Genomic DNA, 17,107 nt, shown 5'->3' on the forward strand with positions numbered 1-17,107 from the left:
AGAAGTGGGAACGGGGACTGACGGAAAAAAAGGAGGAAGAGTAAGGGATAAAATAAAGATAGACGTCACGCAGGGTGACTAAGAAGAAGTTCCTTTCTGTCTGTTCTTCTATAATGCAACAAATTGGTGCTGTCGACAATGAAGCTGGAAAGGCCACCGACTTTTCTACCGGCTCAAGGTGAACAGACATTTCCATGGGTAGAATGGTACCCACTGTTGGGAGCCCTTCATGGTGGCGAGCGGAGCGACTACTTAATCAGACGGCAGGAAGAAGGCAATACTTCTCAACTGCCTTGGAGTGGAGGGTCAGCAAGTATTCTGTTCTCTAGCTGCTACCACATAAGACCCTCAACCATCGACTTCTGTGGACAGTGCTTCCACTACTCATGTATTCGGAGACACAGTACGTACTGTGAGCAAATTCTTCACGCCAATCGTCATCGAGACTGTTGAACGCTATCGTTTCCGTCAAAGGGAACAACTACCGGGAGAAACGGTCGAAGAGTATGTCGCAACATTACGGAGCCTGGCCAAGACATGCAAGTTTGGAGAACTCAGGGATGATTTAATTTATGGCCAGCTAGCAGGGAAAGCCAGCAGCAAGAAAGTGCGAAAGGGGCTTTTGCTTGAACAAGAATTAACACTGGACACAGCACTCGTCATTGCTAGACAAGTGGAACAAGCTCTGCGCGAGTCTAAACTATTCAACGAAAATAAGAAAATCTCAAGCACTTCTGAGGTTGCAGCTCTTTCAAGAACTACTGCGAATTCTCAAAAACAAGTTCAGAAGTGCTACAGATGCGCATCTTCGGCTCACTTAGCTGACAATACTTCATGCCCAGTGTAAACATAGATATGCGAGAAATGCGGTACGCGCGGTCATTTCGCGCCAGTATGCAGAAAATCAACCACAGCGAAGACCACGTCTTCCATGAAAGCCAAAGGGCTGATGAACGTTAAGGGACTTCCAAACACCTTGTACTGCGAGGCGGTCATCACTGGTGTACCGGCCAAGTTGCAAGTGGACACAGGATTGCCACTTTCTATCATATTTTCGGCGATATACACTACGCAATTTCGACGCATCAAGCTCGAGCATTCTAACCCGAAACTTAAGAATTATTACAATGGGTTGATCCAGGTAGAGGGCATGTTCAAGACAGAAGTACCGTTTGGTGCAAGACAAACCGCCTGCACATTTCATGTCATATGAGGCAAACCATTGGCTGATTAACGCATCCTTCGAGGCATGCAGATAACGGTAGACATCGAAAAACAGCCGTCCCACCAACTATCCACAGGAAATAAAAAAATCCTCAGCAGCATGAAAAGAAGTTTCCACAACTCTCTTCAGATGATTTGGAACTCGCGAAGACCTTTGTCCACGGCTTCAAGAGACGAACCACTGTTCAGCCGGTGCAACAAAAACTTCGTCGTCTTCCACTGACAGCACGAGACAAGGTATCTCATGAATTACTAAAGTTAGAGGTAAAAAGCGTGATCGAGAACATCGACGCCTCAGAATGGGCTTCTCCAATCATTGTGGCCGGGATGAAAACGGGGAAATTTGACTCTGCGTGGACATACGGAAACCAAATCAGGGAATTGTCATTGACAGTCATCCATTTCCTCATCAAGTAAATTTTTGCATCGACTGACTGGGGTGACAGTATTATCCAAGCTTGGCCTCTCATCGGCCTATCATCAAATGGAATTGGCCGGGGGGAGCGGAGATCTATCGGCGTTATAAGTTATAACCAACGATGAACTTTTTCGATACAACAGAGTTTGCTTCGGCCTAGCTTTGGCAGCAGCAGCTTTTCAGAAGAGGCTGTCGACAGTGCTGAAGAGATGCCGTGGCACCGTCAATTACTCAGATAATATTCTCGTTGCAGGAATATAACAAAAAGAACATTACGAGGATCTAGAGCAAGTCCTGACACGCTTACAAAAGAGCGGCATGAAACCAACAATGCTTACATCACCAACTGGTGTGCCTGTCAGCAACATGACAAAACTGCAAAAAACAGCACCGGCTCCCATGAAATCAGCTCGCAACCCCGAGGATGCGTGGAAGCAGCTCGGAATTGATTTCGTCGGTCCGTTCACAAGTTATCCTAGAAACTGACGATACGCCATTACCGTTATAGATTATTACGGCCAGTGGCCAGAGGTTGGGTCCTACTAACACCCAAAAACTGATGCAGTAATCAGCTTCCTGCAAGAATTCTTCAGCAGGGAAGGTTACCTGGGAGTTCTGGTATCGGACCGCGGTTCACAATCCATATCTGTAGAGTTTAAGGCTGCGGTCCCACGGCAGCCATCTTGAACAAGGCGTTAGTTCAACCAATAGATGGCGACACGCACCCGTGGGGTGTAAAGCCCCTTCATAAAGACGCTTTTTACAAGTACCGCCAACCATTGTTGTGGAACCGCGCGAGACACGTGTCACGAGCGGGTGCTCCGCCGCCATTCGCTTCCTAGGGCCGCTCATTTCAGTGCTGCGCCGCCATTCGCTTCCAAGGGCCGCTCGAGACGCGGGTCTCGTGCACTCGCGCATTTGACGCTACTTGCACGGCAAACACAACCATATCGAGGGGCTTTAGTGGGGTGGCCGAAACATCGGTTCACAGTGGGATGGCTCGAGCACCATCACGTTCCCCTCATGGCCTTGCTCGCGGCGCTGCCAGCTGTGCTCAGCTACAGACGCTTTCCACACGTGCCAAATTACAGCCGCCACTGCTGACCTTCTCTTGTCTTACCGAGATGCCGAGCAACTGAAACGGTAGTTGACGATCCTCTACAAAGGCCAATGCTTTAGAGAAGGACACAGTTGAATCTAATGTGGCAATAACCTGGCCTGCTATGGTATAGATGAAGTGAAATAAACGATAGCACAAGCTCTCGTGCGTTAAGAGCAGCTCCTAGCGCTATGAGCTCGCGCTTCTAGCCTTCTCTGCGGTACAACATCAGGTGAAACATCTTACCAAGAAGGAATCAAATGTTGATTGACGTGTTAATATTCTATCAATGAAAATTTAATCTGCAGGAATGCACGCTCAGTAGGCTCAATTTTCCAAGACACCAGTGGAAGCGGACGTCAAATAAACTGCTTCGCGATTTACGGTACTTACCTCACCATTTTAATGACGACTAAAATAGCGTCACGAAATATTGTGTTTCACGGGGTCCGGAAGATGTTGTAAAGGTTGTTACATTATAGGGAGTTCCCAGAAAACAAACGCCGTTGCAATATTTTCGGAAGCACCGACACACATAATGTCGTAAGTACAGCTTAGGAGGAATATGATGAAAACCATCAGAAGAAATAGGAAGACGTTTATTTGCAATGATGACGCTATGAATGAACGGCGTTTAGCGACGGCAAGTTATGAGCGTTCGGGAATTTATAAGTTCACGTGATTGCTAGCTATGGACATGCGTTTTTGTCGGGAGATGGTGTTGCGGGGATGACCTGATATCGGACGACTCGTGGCAGACGAACAAGCAAGTTTCTTCTCAGCGAATGGTAAGTGTCCAGTGTCAAGCACAACACGAGGCTACCAATCACGTTGTCCACGTTTCGAACACTTACCGCTTTCGACAAAAGTCCTGGCACCTGGGCTAACTTTCTGGAAAGACTCGTAGTCTTCCTTGAGTCCAACGCCATCATGAACAGTAACTGAAAACGATCCACTATTCAATCGGTGGGTGGCGAAACGTATCCGCATCTGCGGAGTCATGGGCAATGCGTATTCTAAGTGGCTGGAAGTTTACACGATGCCTGCCACGACGTCCAAACACGTCATTGACGTTCTACGGTCTCTTTTACCTACTTTCGCCCTGCCGAAAATACTTTTCCCTGGTAACGCCCCAAATCTTGCTTCAAACAAAATAAACAAGTTTTTGAAAAAAAAAAAAAAAACGTCATCAGGCATCACATTAGTGCACCATGCCATCCTGCAACTGACGGGCATGCAGAACAGATGGTGTGCGAAACAAAAAAAGCCCTTTTGAATCTTACGGAAGAAGCAGTTCAGTGAAGAATCGCCAGGTTGTTGTTCCAGCAGCACGCGACGGTCTCATCTTACACGGTAAAAACACCCGCCGAAGCAATAATCGGCGGACGAAGAGCCACACCCCTCGATTTCATGATACCATAGCTTACGAACGAAGATCGAGAGATTCCCAGATCGGGAGTCATTGCAGTTTATTCGGTCGGACAACTCGTCTACGTGAGGAATTTCAGCGGAAGTCGGGCCTTCCATGTAAAACTTGAGTAGAAAAGTCTTTATGTTGGTTGACCAGAAGGTGTCATCTCTCTGAATACGTTGGATATCAATGCCCTTGAGTGTAAATATAACTAAATCACAAAATTCTGTTTGTGTATTGTTTATCCGCCCTTGCATTTGATAGTAGAAGCTATGGTGGGTGATTTGGACCTTTCACACCAGGCTCCTTTTTCTTATTTTTCGCCTCATACTCCTTTGCGGTTTACTTAATACCTGATTTCTTAAATAAATATCCCGCTGTTAGGGAAATAATTTCAGACTGTGTATCAAAACACAGCTTTAAAATTAGTATAAAGCGGTACCTTCTGTCATGTCACGTTGAGTAAGTACTTTTAGATCGTATTTTCATTGCGTATGAGTTGTATTACCTGTTTCATTTACTTCCAAAGTGTTAAGTGCACTAACGATTGTATGGGCTGTGTACAAAATCTGCTGTGTTGATTGATTTTGGTGTGCTATTGTATCTTCTTGTACTTCTTTAATGTTTATTGTTCTTGTTTTCGCCTGCTGAGCATTGTAAACGGGTGATAGGACCACGTCAGGTAGAGATAATCTGCCTTTTGTCCTGTTCGAAGACGGACACTGTTCGAACGCCTCGAAGCTAACTAGAACGGTTGCTCAACAGATTCCGGTACTGCAGCAAAGGTGCCAATTACCGAATACTCCGTCAGGTCCAGACCCAAGAGGAACGCACGGCCTCCTGACTCTCCTGACACTGCCTCCTGACTTTCCATAGCAGACTTTTTGCGAGGGGGTGGGGGGTATGTCATGTTGGCCGAGGACGAAGTGGGAACAGAAACTGACGGGAAAAAGGAGCACGAAGGGATATAATAAAAATGAACGTCACGCAAGGTGACTAAGTCACAGTTCCTGCCTGCCTGTTTTTTTCTAAAATAGAACACACCCCTTCAGTCACCTTGCAAGCCATAGAAAAACTTTTTCTAAACGGCACTCTTTGTGGTTAGTGGAATAAAACCAACAACAAAAAATAAAAGCAATGGGGAAAAAGAAGAAAAAGGCAGAGGCAAAAAGGAAGAATGGATATAAACTAATAGAAGAAGAAGAAGGTGAAATAAAACAGTTAGTAGTCCAGCGGTCGGTTCGCCTTTCTTTTCTGCGGTCTCCCTTTGTTCAACTGGTTCCACCCGAGGCGCCCAAGGAAGACGAGACTAGAAATTTCGCGAAGTTGGCCAGGCTCAAGTTCGACAGAGGCCTACATTTTCGAACCTTAAAGTCATGTTCGACAAGGGTTTGATTGAAGTTAAACTTCCGTGCGCATGCGCGAAAATTAAAAAAAAAAAAAAAGAACAGCATGGAGGGAGGAAAAGTGCAGTATGTGTGGGGTGTACTGGCATCACTGGTTCACATTGCTAAGGAAAACATTGAAGGTGCATATTTTCGCTTTTATATGCTGTGAACATTGGTAACGATATTATAACATTTAAAATGAACTACTTTCTACATTATTTGCTTCCCGAAATTCAAAATATTTGTGTAGAAGCCGGGCGACATTGCCCATAATTCCGAATTCTTAGAACTTTCGTCAAAGCTCGAAGGTTCGGTGAACCACTCAAACCTTAAGGTTCGACGTCAAAGTCGAGATTCGACAAATTTCCGACACAGCCCTAGCTGAGTCCAATTTCACAACAGCCGCTAGGTGCGCAAGCAGTTGAATGAGCCGCTGGAGCCTAGGTGGGTGGCCACCCTACGTGACACTCTATTACTCTTGTTAGCTACTGGTCTTCGTTCATATCAGAAGGTAGAAAAAGGGTACTCGCTTTAGTAGAAAGAAGATAAAAGTAACGTTTTAATACTTAAGCGGTTGGAGTGGCCACACAGGCTGTGGTTTCGTCGGTCACAATCGCCACACAGGCATTCCAGTCTCACATGTGCTCGTGCACACAGAGTGCTCCGGCTCACGAGGTCTCGTCGTCGTTTCTTTTCTTTAAGGGGTCGCTTACTTGTGGGAAGTCTACACTCTATAGACGCTTTCAGGCAGCTGTGCATGGGCGCCGCCATAACCGACCTTCAGTTTTTGTTTCCTCTTATTCCGTTCGATCCACTTCATCATTATCACAGCAGGACAGGTAATTGCCATTTCAGATTCTACCGTGTCCTTCTCCCCAGCATAGGCCTTTGTGGAGACTCGTCAACGCCCGCTTCAGTCGCTCGACATCTCGGTAAGACAAGAGAAGGTCGGCTATGGCGGCTGAATTTGGCGCGCGCTGAAAGCGTCTATAGGTACGGCACCAAGCCGATTTATGGGGTCAGTTTTAATCCTTCACCGGCATTCGGCTGCACGCGGTCTTTGAGGTATAAGCAGACAGGTGCTGTAATCGTGACTGTGTATTTTGTTTACTTTTCTTTTATTGATGCTACATATCTTAGTAATCGATAATTAATTCGACGTTAACCTTTTGGCCACTATTTTGCAGCTTTATTTTGATTCGAGCTAGCATTTTTAATTCATATGCCTTTCATAAGACAAACAAACAAAAACAGAAAGCACTGAACGTTCAACAGCACATTTAGCTACTAATTACGCAATGGAAAATTTAGCGGCACTAACTTTCGGCATAATGCATCTAAAAAGTGTCGTGTGAATGTTGTGCAGATCACCGCCCCCTTTAATGCTGACATGAACCAATTGCCTAGCGCTTGCGTTCTTTTCGCCTCGCCATAGCCAACTTGTGTAGAGAGTGCTGGCGATTCCCGTAACAAAGAAAATTAGAACGACAGGAAGGTGATTAAGCTTTCCCACATCCAGAGCCACAGAAGATCACGAGAGAATTCTGAATCCAGGAACATCAAGAAAAGAGACTCTGATTTCTTTGTTCTTGAGTCACTTAGTCCTGAAAGTTTTCTAAGCCGCTTGCGGCCGATGCTTTCAGGGCCCTCTTGTACGAGTGAATTTTAAACCGCTTTATTCTAGCTCACTTTCGCAAGATGATGAAATGTTTCATGCTACCATCTATTCTTAACTTCGCCTTGCTGATATCGGTCAGGTTACACCATTTCATTTTTATGCCCAAGGGATGCATTATTGAATAAATAGAAATTCCAGGGTTACGGTGACCAAGGAATTTCGGTGAAAAACGGGGGGAGGTTATCAGGTTCATTACTGCTAGCTCCGTTTAGGCAAAATCCCCGTAAGATATGGCATAGTCAGTAAAGGCGACGCCCATTCAGAATCGTCAACAAAGCGCAGTGAATACTACAGGAGTACGTGCTACTCACATGATAATTTGTTTTCGTCCAAAGACCTAACATGCTGGATTACCGTGTTTTTTTGTCCTTTTTTTTTTGTGAGCCCTGGCCTCGCGCCCAAATATCGCCAAGCTACAAGTATTGTGTCCAGGCCTACGTGGTACACGAACAACGGATAATCTTGATTTAGATTTGTCCTCCATTGCCTTAGAACTTTCGCCAACAAAGCGCTTTGCTATACACAAAATCTGCATCACACAACACCTTTCTTTTGATCGTCGAAGTCGTCCCTCTGCAAGGCTGTCCTAAACGCATTGCAGCTCTTCACTGCATAGTGATGAAGCTCTTCACCGTTTACTGAAAAGCGAATGCTCACGTCACTCATTGCAACACATGCCGGGATGTGTTGCAATCCCCGGTGGGACTCCGGGGATGGGGATATGTAAAAAAAAATTGTATACTTTTTCTGTAGGATATTTTCGATAACTGATGTTGTTGTGCTTCGGTCTTTATAGCATCTCTCACACCTTTTCTCTCTTTCTGAAAAGGGTGCGACTGTGAGGAGTGTTTGACTCAGCATGGGGATGTGTTTGGGCGTATTAGGGGAGAGGACTATAAATCAGACATCACAGAATCTCCATCACTATTTAACGTAAACGCGGGGAACGTTCTTTGCTATGCGAGTTCGTGTACGTTTTAACGGTTGCGGAAGAAAACCTAGCGATTTAGCGTAATAACCAATAAACAGTGCCTGTTGGTCATTGTTTCAAAAACCCTTTTCTTCTGCCGCAGGTCTACCTGTCATCAAGGGGCGGAGTTTGGATGTTCAAGAGGCTTGGGCCAAACGGCATGCCGAATGACGCAGCTTTAACGACAAGAGCGAGGGACTTGAAGACACGACTGGTGCCTACGTGCATGAACCTCGAAAAACCGGAATATCGGTTCACTAACTACTTCAACCACGAGGCCTACGGGCTCCGGCCCAAGAACCGCGTCAACAGCCAGCGTGCTACCATAAGCGACGTGCTGCCATCCTTGATCTTGAGTGGCATCGTCATCCTCAAGAGAAACGTGGTCGAGTTTGCGGAGGACGGCATCCTCTTCGAGAATGACAAGGAGGTAAGGTTGAAACTGACACTAATGCGCATTGAACGTTTCCGCTGAACAGCATCAAAGTAGAGGCAACCTTGTACCGGCGGGCCATTGAAGAATGCTGCCAATATTTTTAAATATTTTACTCTGATGAAAAAAACATAGACCATAATTTCTCCGGGAGAGCATTTGGGGGGGGGGGGGGGGGGGGGCAAAACCATTTTTTCGTAGCAAATTATTGCAGTCGGTAGATGGTCGAGAGAAAAAGTATAAAATAGCATATAAAAGCCTGCCATTTCTGGTCTAACTAAATAAATTTATGTAGTGCTAAGATATTTTGTGGTGATTGTACTAAAAAAGATATGAAATAATCTGTTGAAAACATGTTTCTTATTGCAGCATCCTTGGATACTATACAGATTAGAAGCACAAAGTTTCTTACACTGCATTATTTAGGCAAAACGGTTTAATAAAAGTTTGATAGACTATCCTGCATTAAAATAAGGAGAAATGCAAGTCAGTCAGGCAAATGACCCCCTACATATTATTATTTTAATTAGCACTCAGTAAATGCGAGTACTTTGAGCTTAGTGGGGTGAGCTCTTTAAAGGGATACTGAACCAAGGAATTTGGTGTCCATAATAAGTGGCGAACGTTCTTTCCACGAGCCAGCAGCCGCCGGTGTGCGCTAGCACACGCAACAAAAATGACGTCAAAGACCTCCATTCGCGGTTAAGAGGACAGTGAAATGTATGGGCTTCTCGTCAAAGGAGAATAAAGACAAGTTTTTCATGTACACAGCGGTGTCTGGTGTAAAAGGTAAGCAATTATTTGATCAAACACGCACGTAGCTTTCACTTGTAGAGATGAAAAGCCTGTCTTTATTCTCCTTTGGCCCCAAGCCCAAGCATTTCACTGTCATCTTAACCGCGAATGGAGGTCTTTGACGTCATTTTTGTTGCGTGTGCTCGCGCACACCGGCGGCTTCTGGCTCGTGGAAAGAACGTGCGCCCACTTATTATGGACATTAAATTCTTTGGTTCAGTATCCCTTTAAGACAAGTATAAACACACGTGCACAGGTGACAAAGTTAGACGCCGTCATTCTGGCCACGGGTTACAAGATCAAGTTCCCCATGCTCTCCGAGGACGTGATGCTGGTTGTGGACAAGCAGGTACAACTTTACAAGCACGTCTTCCCCCCCGGCTTGAAGCGCCCGACCCTGGCCATCATTGGACTCGTTTTGGGCTATGGATCTCCACTCCCCCAAATTGAACTGCAGGTGTGTGCTTTTTGATGAACTTGTTAGTCATTTTCAGATATGCGCGCAGCGTTTTCTCGTCTGTTCCCTTAAAAGCAAACAAGAGGGAACATAGCTAATTCGTAGTGCAGATTGTTCTCTCTAAATCTGTTAAATCACAACGCACATTATTATTGTTTTAAACTTACTTTGTTTCCCTAGAGACACAAAATAATGAAATGCGCTACCAGTACCACTGTATTATCTAAACCACTTAGCGAATTGTTTCAGTGCATCGAAGCGAATATCTCCTGTCACTTGACACTTGTCACTCATAAAATATAATATAGGTATGTACGCATCAGGTCCGGGACGTTCGTTTCAGTGTGGGAAGCACGAGACACCTCAAGAAGGCGGTCGAACGGCCTCTTGAGTATTCGCGCCTTGTCGAGCTCTTCGTACTTCCGACATTCAGGGAGAAGTTGAGCCACGGTCGGTGAAGACTTGGGGGCTACGATGGAAAATAGTTCTTGTGAGAGCACTTTGAATAGGTGGCGGATCTTATCGTCTTCGCTCATTTCGGGGCCGACACGGCTACACATTGCTACATTAAGGAATGGAAACGTCATGTTTGCTTTGCTCAATGTCACAACTAAGACTGCGTTTATCGGTTTAACATGTTTCAGCATCGTCATTCGCTGACCTGCCTCCGTAAGTTGCGGTGATTGGCCCTCGGAGTGTTGTGCAGGAAAGAAGACGCACGTTCTTTTTTTTAGAGTGAAGAAAGCCGCAGGACAGTTTCCAGGACTGTGTGCTTATTATAGACACTTTGTGAAGTGATTTTCTCCAATCGCCGAAGCGCTCACTCGACAGACACAGGCGGATGCTTCGGTTATGTGGACGGAAGAGCAGCTGAATGCTTTCCAAGTGCTCCGAGTCGCCTACAGTCGTCACTAGTTCTTGCACATTACGATGAACTCGCTGATACCGGAATCTACATTGAGGCGTGCAACATTCGTTTCCGAGCCGTTTTAGTCCAGTAGCAAGACGGTGCCAAACAAGTAACCGCATACGTTGTCCAGGACAGAGAACTAAGAAAAATAAGTGCCTTGCAATTGTGCGGGCCACTATCAAGTTTCGCCTTTACGTCTACGGAAGGATTTTCAAGATAGTCAGTGATCAGCATTCACTATGCTGGATAGCCAGTCTCAAAGACCCTTCCAGCCGTCTTGCGGGCTGGAGCCTGATTCCTCAAGAATTATGCTCCTGTTTACACCCTGCTTCAGAATACAGTAAAACGGACGACACTTTCCTCATTGTCATCAATACCGCGTGTATGACCCTACAGTAAGAACAAACCCTGAAACCTGTGCCCTTATTGAACACCAGGAAGGCCAGGACCCGCCTGTGCCATGGCAACCGCATCTTTCAGAGGTCTGATGTCATTCTGCTTACAAAACATTGTACAAGAAAAAAGTTCCATCGTAACGCGGCTTCATACATAATGGGTGATTTCATCTGAAATCGTGCAAGTAAAAATGATATGGGTTTTCAAAATATTTTGGAAAAATGCATGTTGGTGGAAAATGTGCGACTAAACAAAACTGCAAATTAGAGCTACAGGAATATTTTTGCTCTTCAGTTTCGGCTCCGAAAGGGCAAAACGTAGGTCTTGCGATTTCCGTAGTTTTCATTAGTGATATATTTTGGAGTCTCGCAAAGTTTGGACTATCTTTTTCACAATAATGATACCTTTTTTACTGATTTAATACTATATATAGAAAGGTCAAACTTCTCTAAATGTTTGTTTTACTTAAATTTGACATCATAAAATAAATATACTTGAATCATTCACATTTGACAACAATGGGCCATCTTTGAATCGAGCTAGCTTTCTATGTACCATTATTTAATGCATCAGAAATATATTAAAGGAAAGCTTTTACCTAAGCATATTTAAAAAAGTATAATATTGTTAATTGAAGGCCAAAACCCCCTATGTAATACCCTCTCACGAGGGCCTTTAGGGGTAATATGAATAAATAAATAAATAAATATATACTGTTTATCTAAAAGAAACAAGACTCTAAACATGTGAACCAAAGCTAAAAGTAGAAAATTCAACGTCATTTTAAGAAAATATGTATTTTTTATTTTTTATTTTTATATGAAAAAAGTTTTATCTGCTCTTATAAATGTAAGAATAATTTTTTTACGGATATCGTTTGTCATATTAAGCAGTGCATTTGAAAATAAGATATATTTGAACCTTAATTCCACGAGACCTAGCTCTGTCATTTCGTTTTTCACTTACATATTAGGTATTTTTGTAACATGATCATACTTTTTATTTGTTCTCGAATCCAAAAGACAGTTAAGCGAAACTTATACATTGATACTATTTATGGTATTATATGATAAGGGGTTCTTCCTCACGTTCACTTTGCTTACTTAGTAAACTCCAGAAATCGAAACAGTCTTAAATGTTTAGGCGTTGTCATATGAGATTAACAAACATTTATATAGGAGAATTTAAAAGTTTCACGCGAGTTAAAGGGGCGATGCAATGGTTTTCTACTTTGTGAAAATACCGTGTAGAATGAATCCCTGACGTTAATGACCTGTAAAACCTCCGTTCGTTTTTCACCACACGCAATCGAAGTCTCAGAAAAAAATTAAGGAAAAAGCAGCAGCGTTCACCCCCTCAACTCGCAGCCCGAAAACGCAGCCACGTTATCTTGAGCCGATTTTATGGCGTCAATGTTGATCATAGCCACGCGCTGAGGTTGGCAAGGCACAGGACACGCGCTGAGTTCCAGACATTGTTATGGTTCTGCTTTTGTTGTCATTGCAGCGATTCGACACCGGCCACTACCCGTATGCCTCTTCAGCAATTGACTATCACAAACCTAAATCGAGTGCCCACGCAATGCTCGGGTCCAATTAATTAGCCGCATTCAACTCTTGTCACTGCAATGCCCCAGTTACGTCATCAAGTTTGCCAAAGGATGCGAATGAAAAAGCTCGCTTTTGGCCTTGGAGTAGAGTCTTTTCAAAAGTACGTCCGGCAACATTGGTGGTCGCCATTGCTTGAACAAGAAGTGCGTGATTGGATCCCAGACCTCGCCGAATGCTGACGCAGTCCTCGTGTCCAATACGAGGCAAGTCGAATGGACACCGAAAGCTGGCATCCACTCGAGTAGGTGAACAATCAATGGCGGACAGGCGTTGACGCGGACTTTTGAGAAGGGTCTATTACACCGCAACAAAGGAGTCTCTTGACCAAGGGTGTTACGTGCGAGTATCCTTGACTTCAACTAGGGCCATTAAGCTTGTTTAAAGTGAATAACATTCCAATTGAAGATCGTTGCACCGCCCCTCCTAATAGAATACTTCTGGGAAAAAACATATCAAAGCGACGACTCTCCGAGCACGTGAATAAGCTTGCATGAATTTTTTTTTTCTTCATTCGAAGAACTTGTTGTATAGAGTAGATAAGTTAGGCTTGTTGAAACCTCCCAATACCCGTCTTTACTGTTTGCACTTCTATGTTTTCGAAACGAAACGTACGTTTCAAATCTCGTAGAATGATGTGAGGTGAAACTCTCAGCTCTGATGGCATTGCGCCGCTTCTCTGCGTGCTTTCGTTTTTCTGCAATGTGCGCGACTTTCCTAATTTCGACTTTCTTATGTTTTTTTTTTCTGCTCAGATACAAGCGCTTTCAAGGTTCTCGTAAGCCGCATTAGGCACTTTTCTCCGACCGAAAGGGGGGAACGAGAGGTGAATCCACGGGATGAGCGGGACATAGATGGGCCGCCATCCTATTTAACTCATGCTCATTCTTTGCATGAGAAATGCATGCGAATTGTTAAACCTGCAAAGATCCGTACGTCCGTATGCAAACGTTTAACACCATGTTGATTCCTATTACTGTGTCAGAACGGGTAAACCTGTAAAAATATAGGTTTCTCTATCTGAACAGGTGAATCTGTATAAATATTGGTTCCTATATCTGAATGGGTCAACCTGTAAGGTACGGGTTCCTATATCTAAACGGGTCAACCCGTACAGGTACGGGGTCCTGTATCTGAATGGGTCAACCCGTACAGGTACGGGTTCCCAGTAGCATACGGGAGACCCGTATCATATAACACCGTATGAGATATACGGGTCAACCAGTATGAATTTTTATACGGGTTTTTTCAGTAGGGTATGAACGCAGCTGCGAGCGTTGACGGCGGCAGCAGCGAGCGACGGTGCGTCGGCGTGACAGCTGGCTATCGCGAGAATCAATCGGAGATTTTGCGCTCGGCTTCTTATCTACTACACTGGTCATCTTGAACATTCGACCTATAGTGTTTGGGAGTTAGCTAGGGCTGGACTGACTAAGCAAGGTCGTTCCGGCTTCCTTATTTTTTCACTCCGGGTACGAATAAACACGAAAGTTCTGGACGCAGGGAAAAGCGTTCCTTCTCTCTCATGCACTCGGCAGTATGCGTCTTTCAAAACACTTGAACCACTTTCACACATCAATGTTTGTTACCTGAGAAGTGAAGTTCGGACTTTCATCCCAAACCCACTAAGGTGTTTTAAGTGCAATCGGCACGCCCATCAAACCGCATCCTGTCGAGGCTCAGAATGCTGTGCAAAGTGGTCCAGCGAAGACCACGATGCGAAAGAGTGCTTGGTGGCCGCCATGCCCTTTGTCGAAGACACCGGAGGGCGTTGTTGGACGAGTACGGTTTCTGCTCGTCCGACGGTGCCTCCTGGCGTCTGCGATAATTTTGATGTAAGCAATGTTACTTAACACTTTTAATTTAAAAAAATAAGCCGCGCATGAATGTAGTGTTTGTACTTTTGGATGCTTAGAGCCTATAGATTGAGTTATGACGATAAATAGACTGTCGCAGAATCGCATAAAGTGGTTTAGGGCCTCCTTCAGTTGGAAGGAAAAGTGGCCATTCCACCATGAACGAGTAGGAATTCCAACAACAGTAAAAACAGGAATCACATAAGAATTGCAGCACTTATATTAACAATTGAGTCTAGAGGCTATAATTTTTTTCAATCTCAATTGGGACATGACCTGGAGGATATCACTGCTACGTTTCTTTTTGTCGCTAGTCTAAGCAGAGCAGCCCACTCCCATATTTAGAACGGAGCGAAAGTACACTGACGTGGCATTTCGTCCGTCAAAAAAAGCTGAAAATATGTTTACCCCAAAATCTCCAGAAATAGTCCACCTAAAATCAAAAGTCAATCCGTTGAAAGTAAGCAGTGGGCTGGCTTCCGGTGTGCGACCAACAAAGTAGAAAGAAATGATAGTTTTAGATTTTGGATCCTGCGGAACTTGTAATCGAGGGGAGGGGCGATGAACCAAAGACAAATGTTCTTTCCAGTCCGCAATGTTCGCTTATCTCCAGCTTTGGCTAAAGAACACCACTTCTGCCGAGGTCACCATTGGCCAGGGCCCTGCAATTACCATATTTAGGTTACATTTCGGTATTTTTAAAGAAATAGCAAATCGGGTCAAAAATAGGGGTAAGTTATTTTTCAGTGGTGGGCAGTTTCTCGGGATTTTACGGTAAACTTTGTGTTTTAGTGAAACTGTGAAGCTCTTGACAAGCTAACAATCCGAATGCCACTTGTTCAAAACTTTAGGACATAACGGTTGACTCGTGGAAATAAACATCTTTAATTTACATGAATGTTTATCGAAAACTTCACAGCTCTGAAGCACACAGCTGCATGTGTCGCCTACCAAAGCATCTAATTTCTAACTCCGCTTTTATTTCCCCGCAGGCCCGATGGGTGGCGCAGCTGCTCGCTGGCAAGTGCAAGCTCCCTCCGCATACCGAAATGTACCAGGACATTGCAAAAGAAAGAGCTGTAATGCGACGTCGTTATGGAAACTCGTACGATACCACCCTATGCGTGGATTGGATGGCGTACATGGATGATCTAGCGGACAAGATTGGCTCCAGTCCCAAGATGCTCAAGTACTTTTTCACCGACCACAAGCTGTTCCGTGCCCTACTGGGGCCTTGCGTACCCTACCAATTCAGACTCGAAGGCCCTCATTCATGGACTGGAGCACGAGACGCCGTCTTGGGATCCCAAATGAGAATGCTCTTTCCGCTAAATAGCGACTGCACGAGCTTCCAAACAGAGAAGCGCGGCTTTTCGTGGTTTTACATACTCCTATCCGTGATTGTTCTTTTTATCGCATTCTTCGTTTATAACTAGAGCATCAAATAGGTAATCATGTCGTATTACACCTGAGACTGCGGTGGAAGAAATCGGAAGAACTTTCAGTAGAAGGAACAGACACAGAGAACGTCTCTGTTCCTTCTACTGAAAGTTCTTCCCATTTCTTCCACCGCTGTCTCAGGTGTAATACGACATGATTAGCTACCACCAGCTCGCCTGCACTATCACCGTCTTTTCATCAGATAGGTGTTGTGTTAGAAGATAAGCTCAAGTGTTCTCAGTGGTCGAAGACACCGATTATATCAGTCGTGCGTCGACATGCTGGAACACGAGTAATGGCTCCCTGTAGCTCATGAAATGTTTTAGGAGAAAGTGAGGGCTCTCCGAGGTATTATATTTTAGTAAATATGAAAAAAATGCCATCTGAATTATTGACTCAAAAAGTAGAGAGTTTCAGGTTACACTTTTGCCTCATTGACCTGTCGTGTTTTATTACCATCGCAAACGGCGTGCGCGAAATGAGTCTTCGCTTCGTTTAACAAAAATGTAATATGTCTCCTCTCCACAACGGGATGGAAAATCTGCAAATATGAGTGAAATTAATTTTTTTTTTTTTGCGTACTTGAGGAAGGATGCACAGTAAAGGTATTGCCGAAAAAGGCTGCAACAAAAAAAAATTAAGAAAAATGTCCTAAGCTTACATTTGCTGGAAATGTTTGTATACCTCCGGAAGGGTCTAGAAGACCGGTAGAGTGGTGACCGGCAAAAAATAGAAAATACTTGATGCGGTAGTCTAGAGATCCTGTGCGTCCCTCTGCGGTACGCAGAGTTGTGGCTTTCACTCCCCAGGGGGGCTTTTTTTTTATGCCCATTTTTTATTTGTTAATGCACCACACGTAATTTCAACATTAGTTCGTGCTCTAACAATTAAAAAAATAGTTTGTTTTCTTGCGTTCGCAGTATCGAATCAGTGAGAAAAGTTGCCAAATCATTTTTATTGTCCTGTCGCTGCTGCTGCTCCCTTGTTAACAGAAAGTTGAAAACGCAGCAGGACAGTACAGCGTG

The 17,107-nt window shown here is 44.4% G+C and overlaps 1 protein-coding gene across 1 annotated transcript in view; it reads left to right on the top strand.

Moving 5' to 3' along the window:
* Positions 1-16,078, top strand: part of LOC115309581 (flavin-containing monooxygenase 5) — a 40,834-nt gene extending 24,756 nt beyond the window's left edge. Inside the window, exons 3-5 of the mRNA XM_042288037.1 lie at positions 8,292-8,618; positions 9,673-9,873; positions 15,635-16,078. Of these exons, the coding sequence (XP_042143971.1) occupies positions 8,292-8,618; positions 9,673-9,873; positions 15,635-16,078 (972 nt within the window). The remainder of the gene's footprint in view (positions 1-8,291; positions 8,619-9,672; positions 9,874-15,634) is intronic.
* The last annotated feature ends 1,029 nt before the right edge of the window (positions 16,079-17,107 follow it).

The sequence above is a fragment of the Ixodes scapularis genome, unplaced genomic scaffold, assembly GCF_016920785.2.
Source record: "Ixodes scapularis isolate PalLabHiFi unplaced genomic scaffold, ASM1692078v2 ptg000943l_1__unscaffolded, whole genome shotgun sequence".
Classification (NCBI taxonomy): Eukaryota; Metazoa; Arthropoda; class Arachnida; order Ixodida; family Ixodidae; genus Ixodes; species Ixodes scapularis.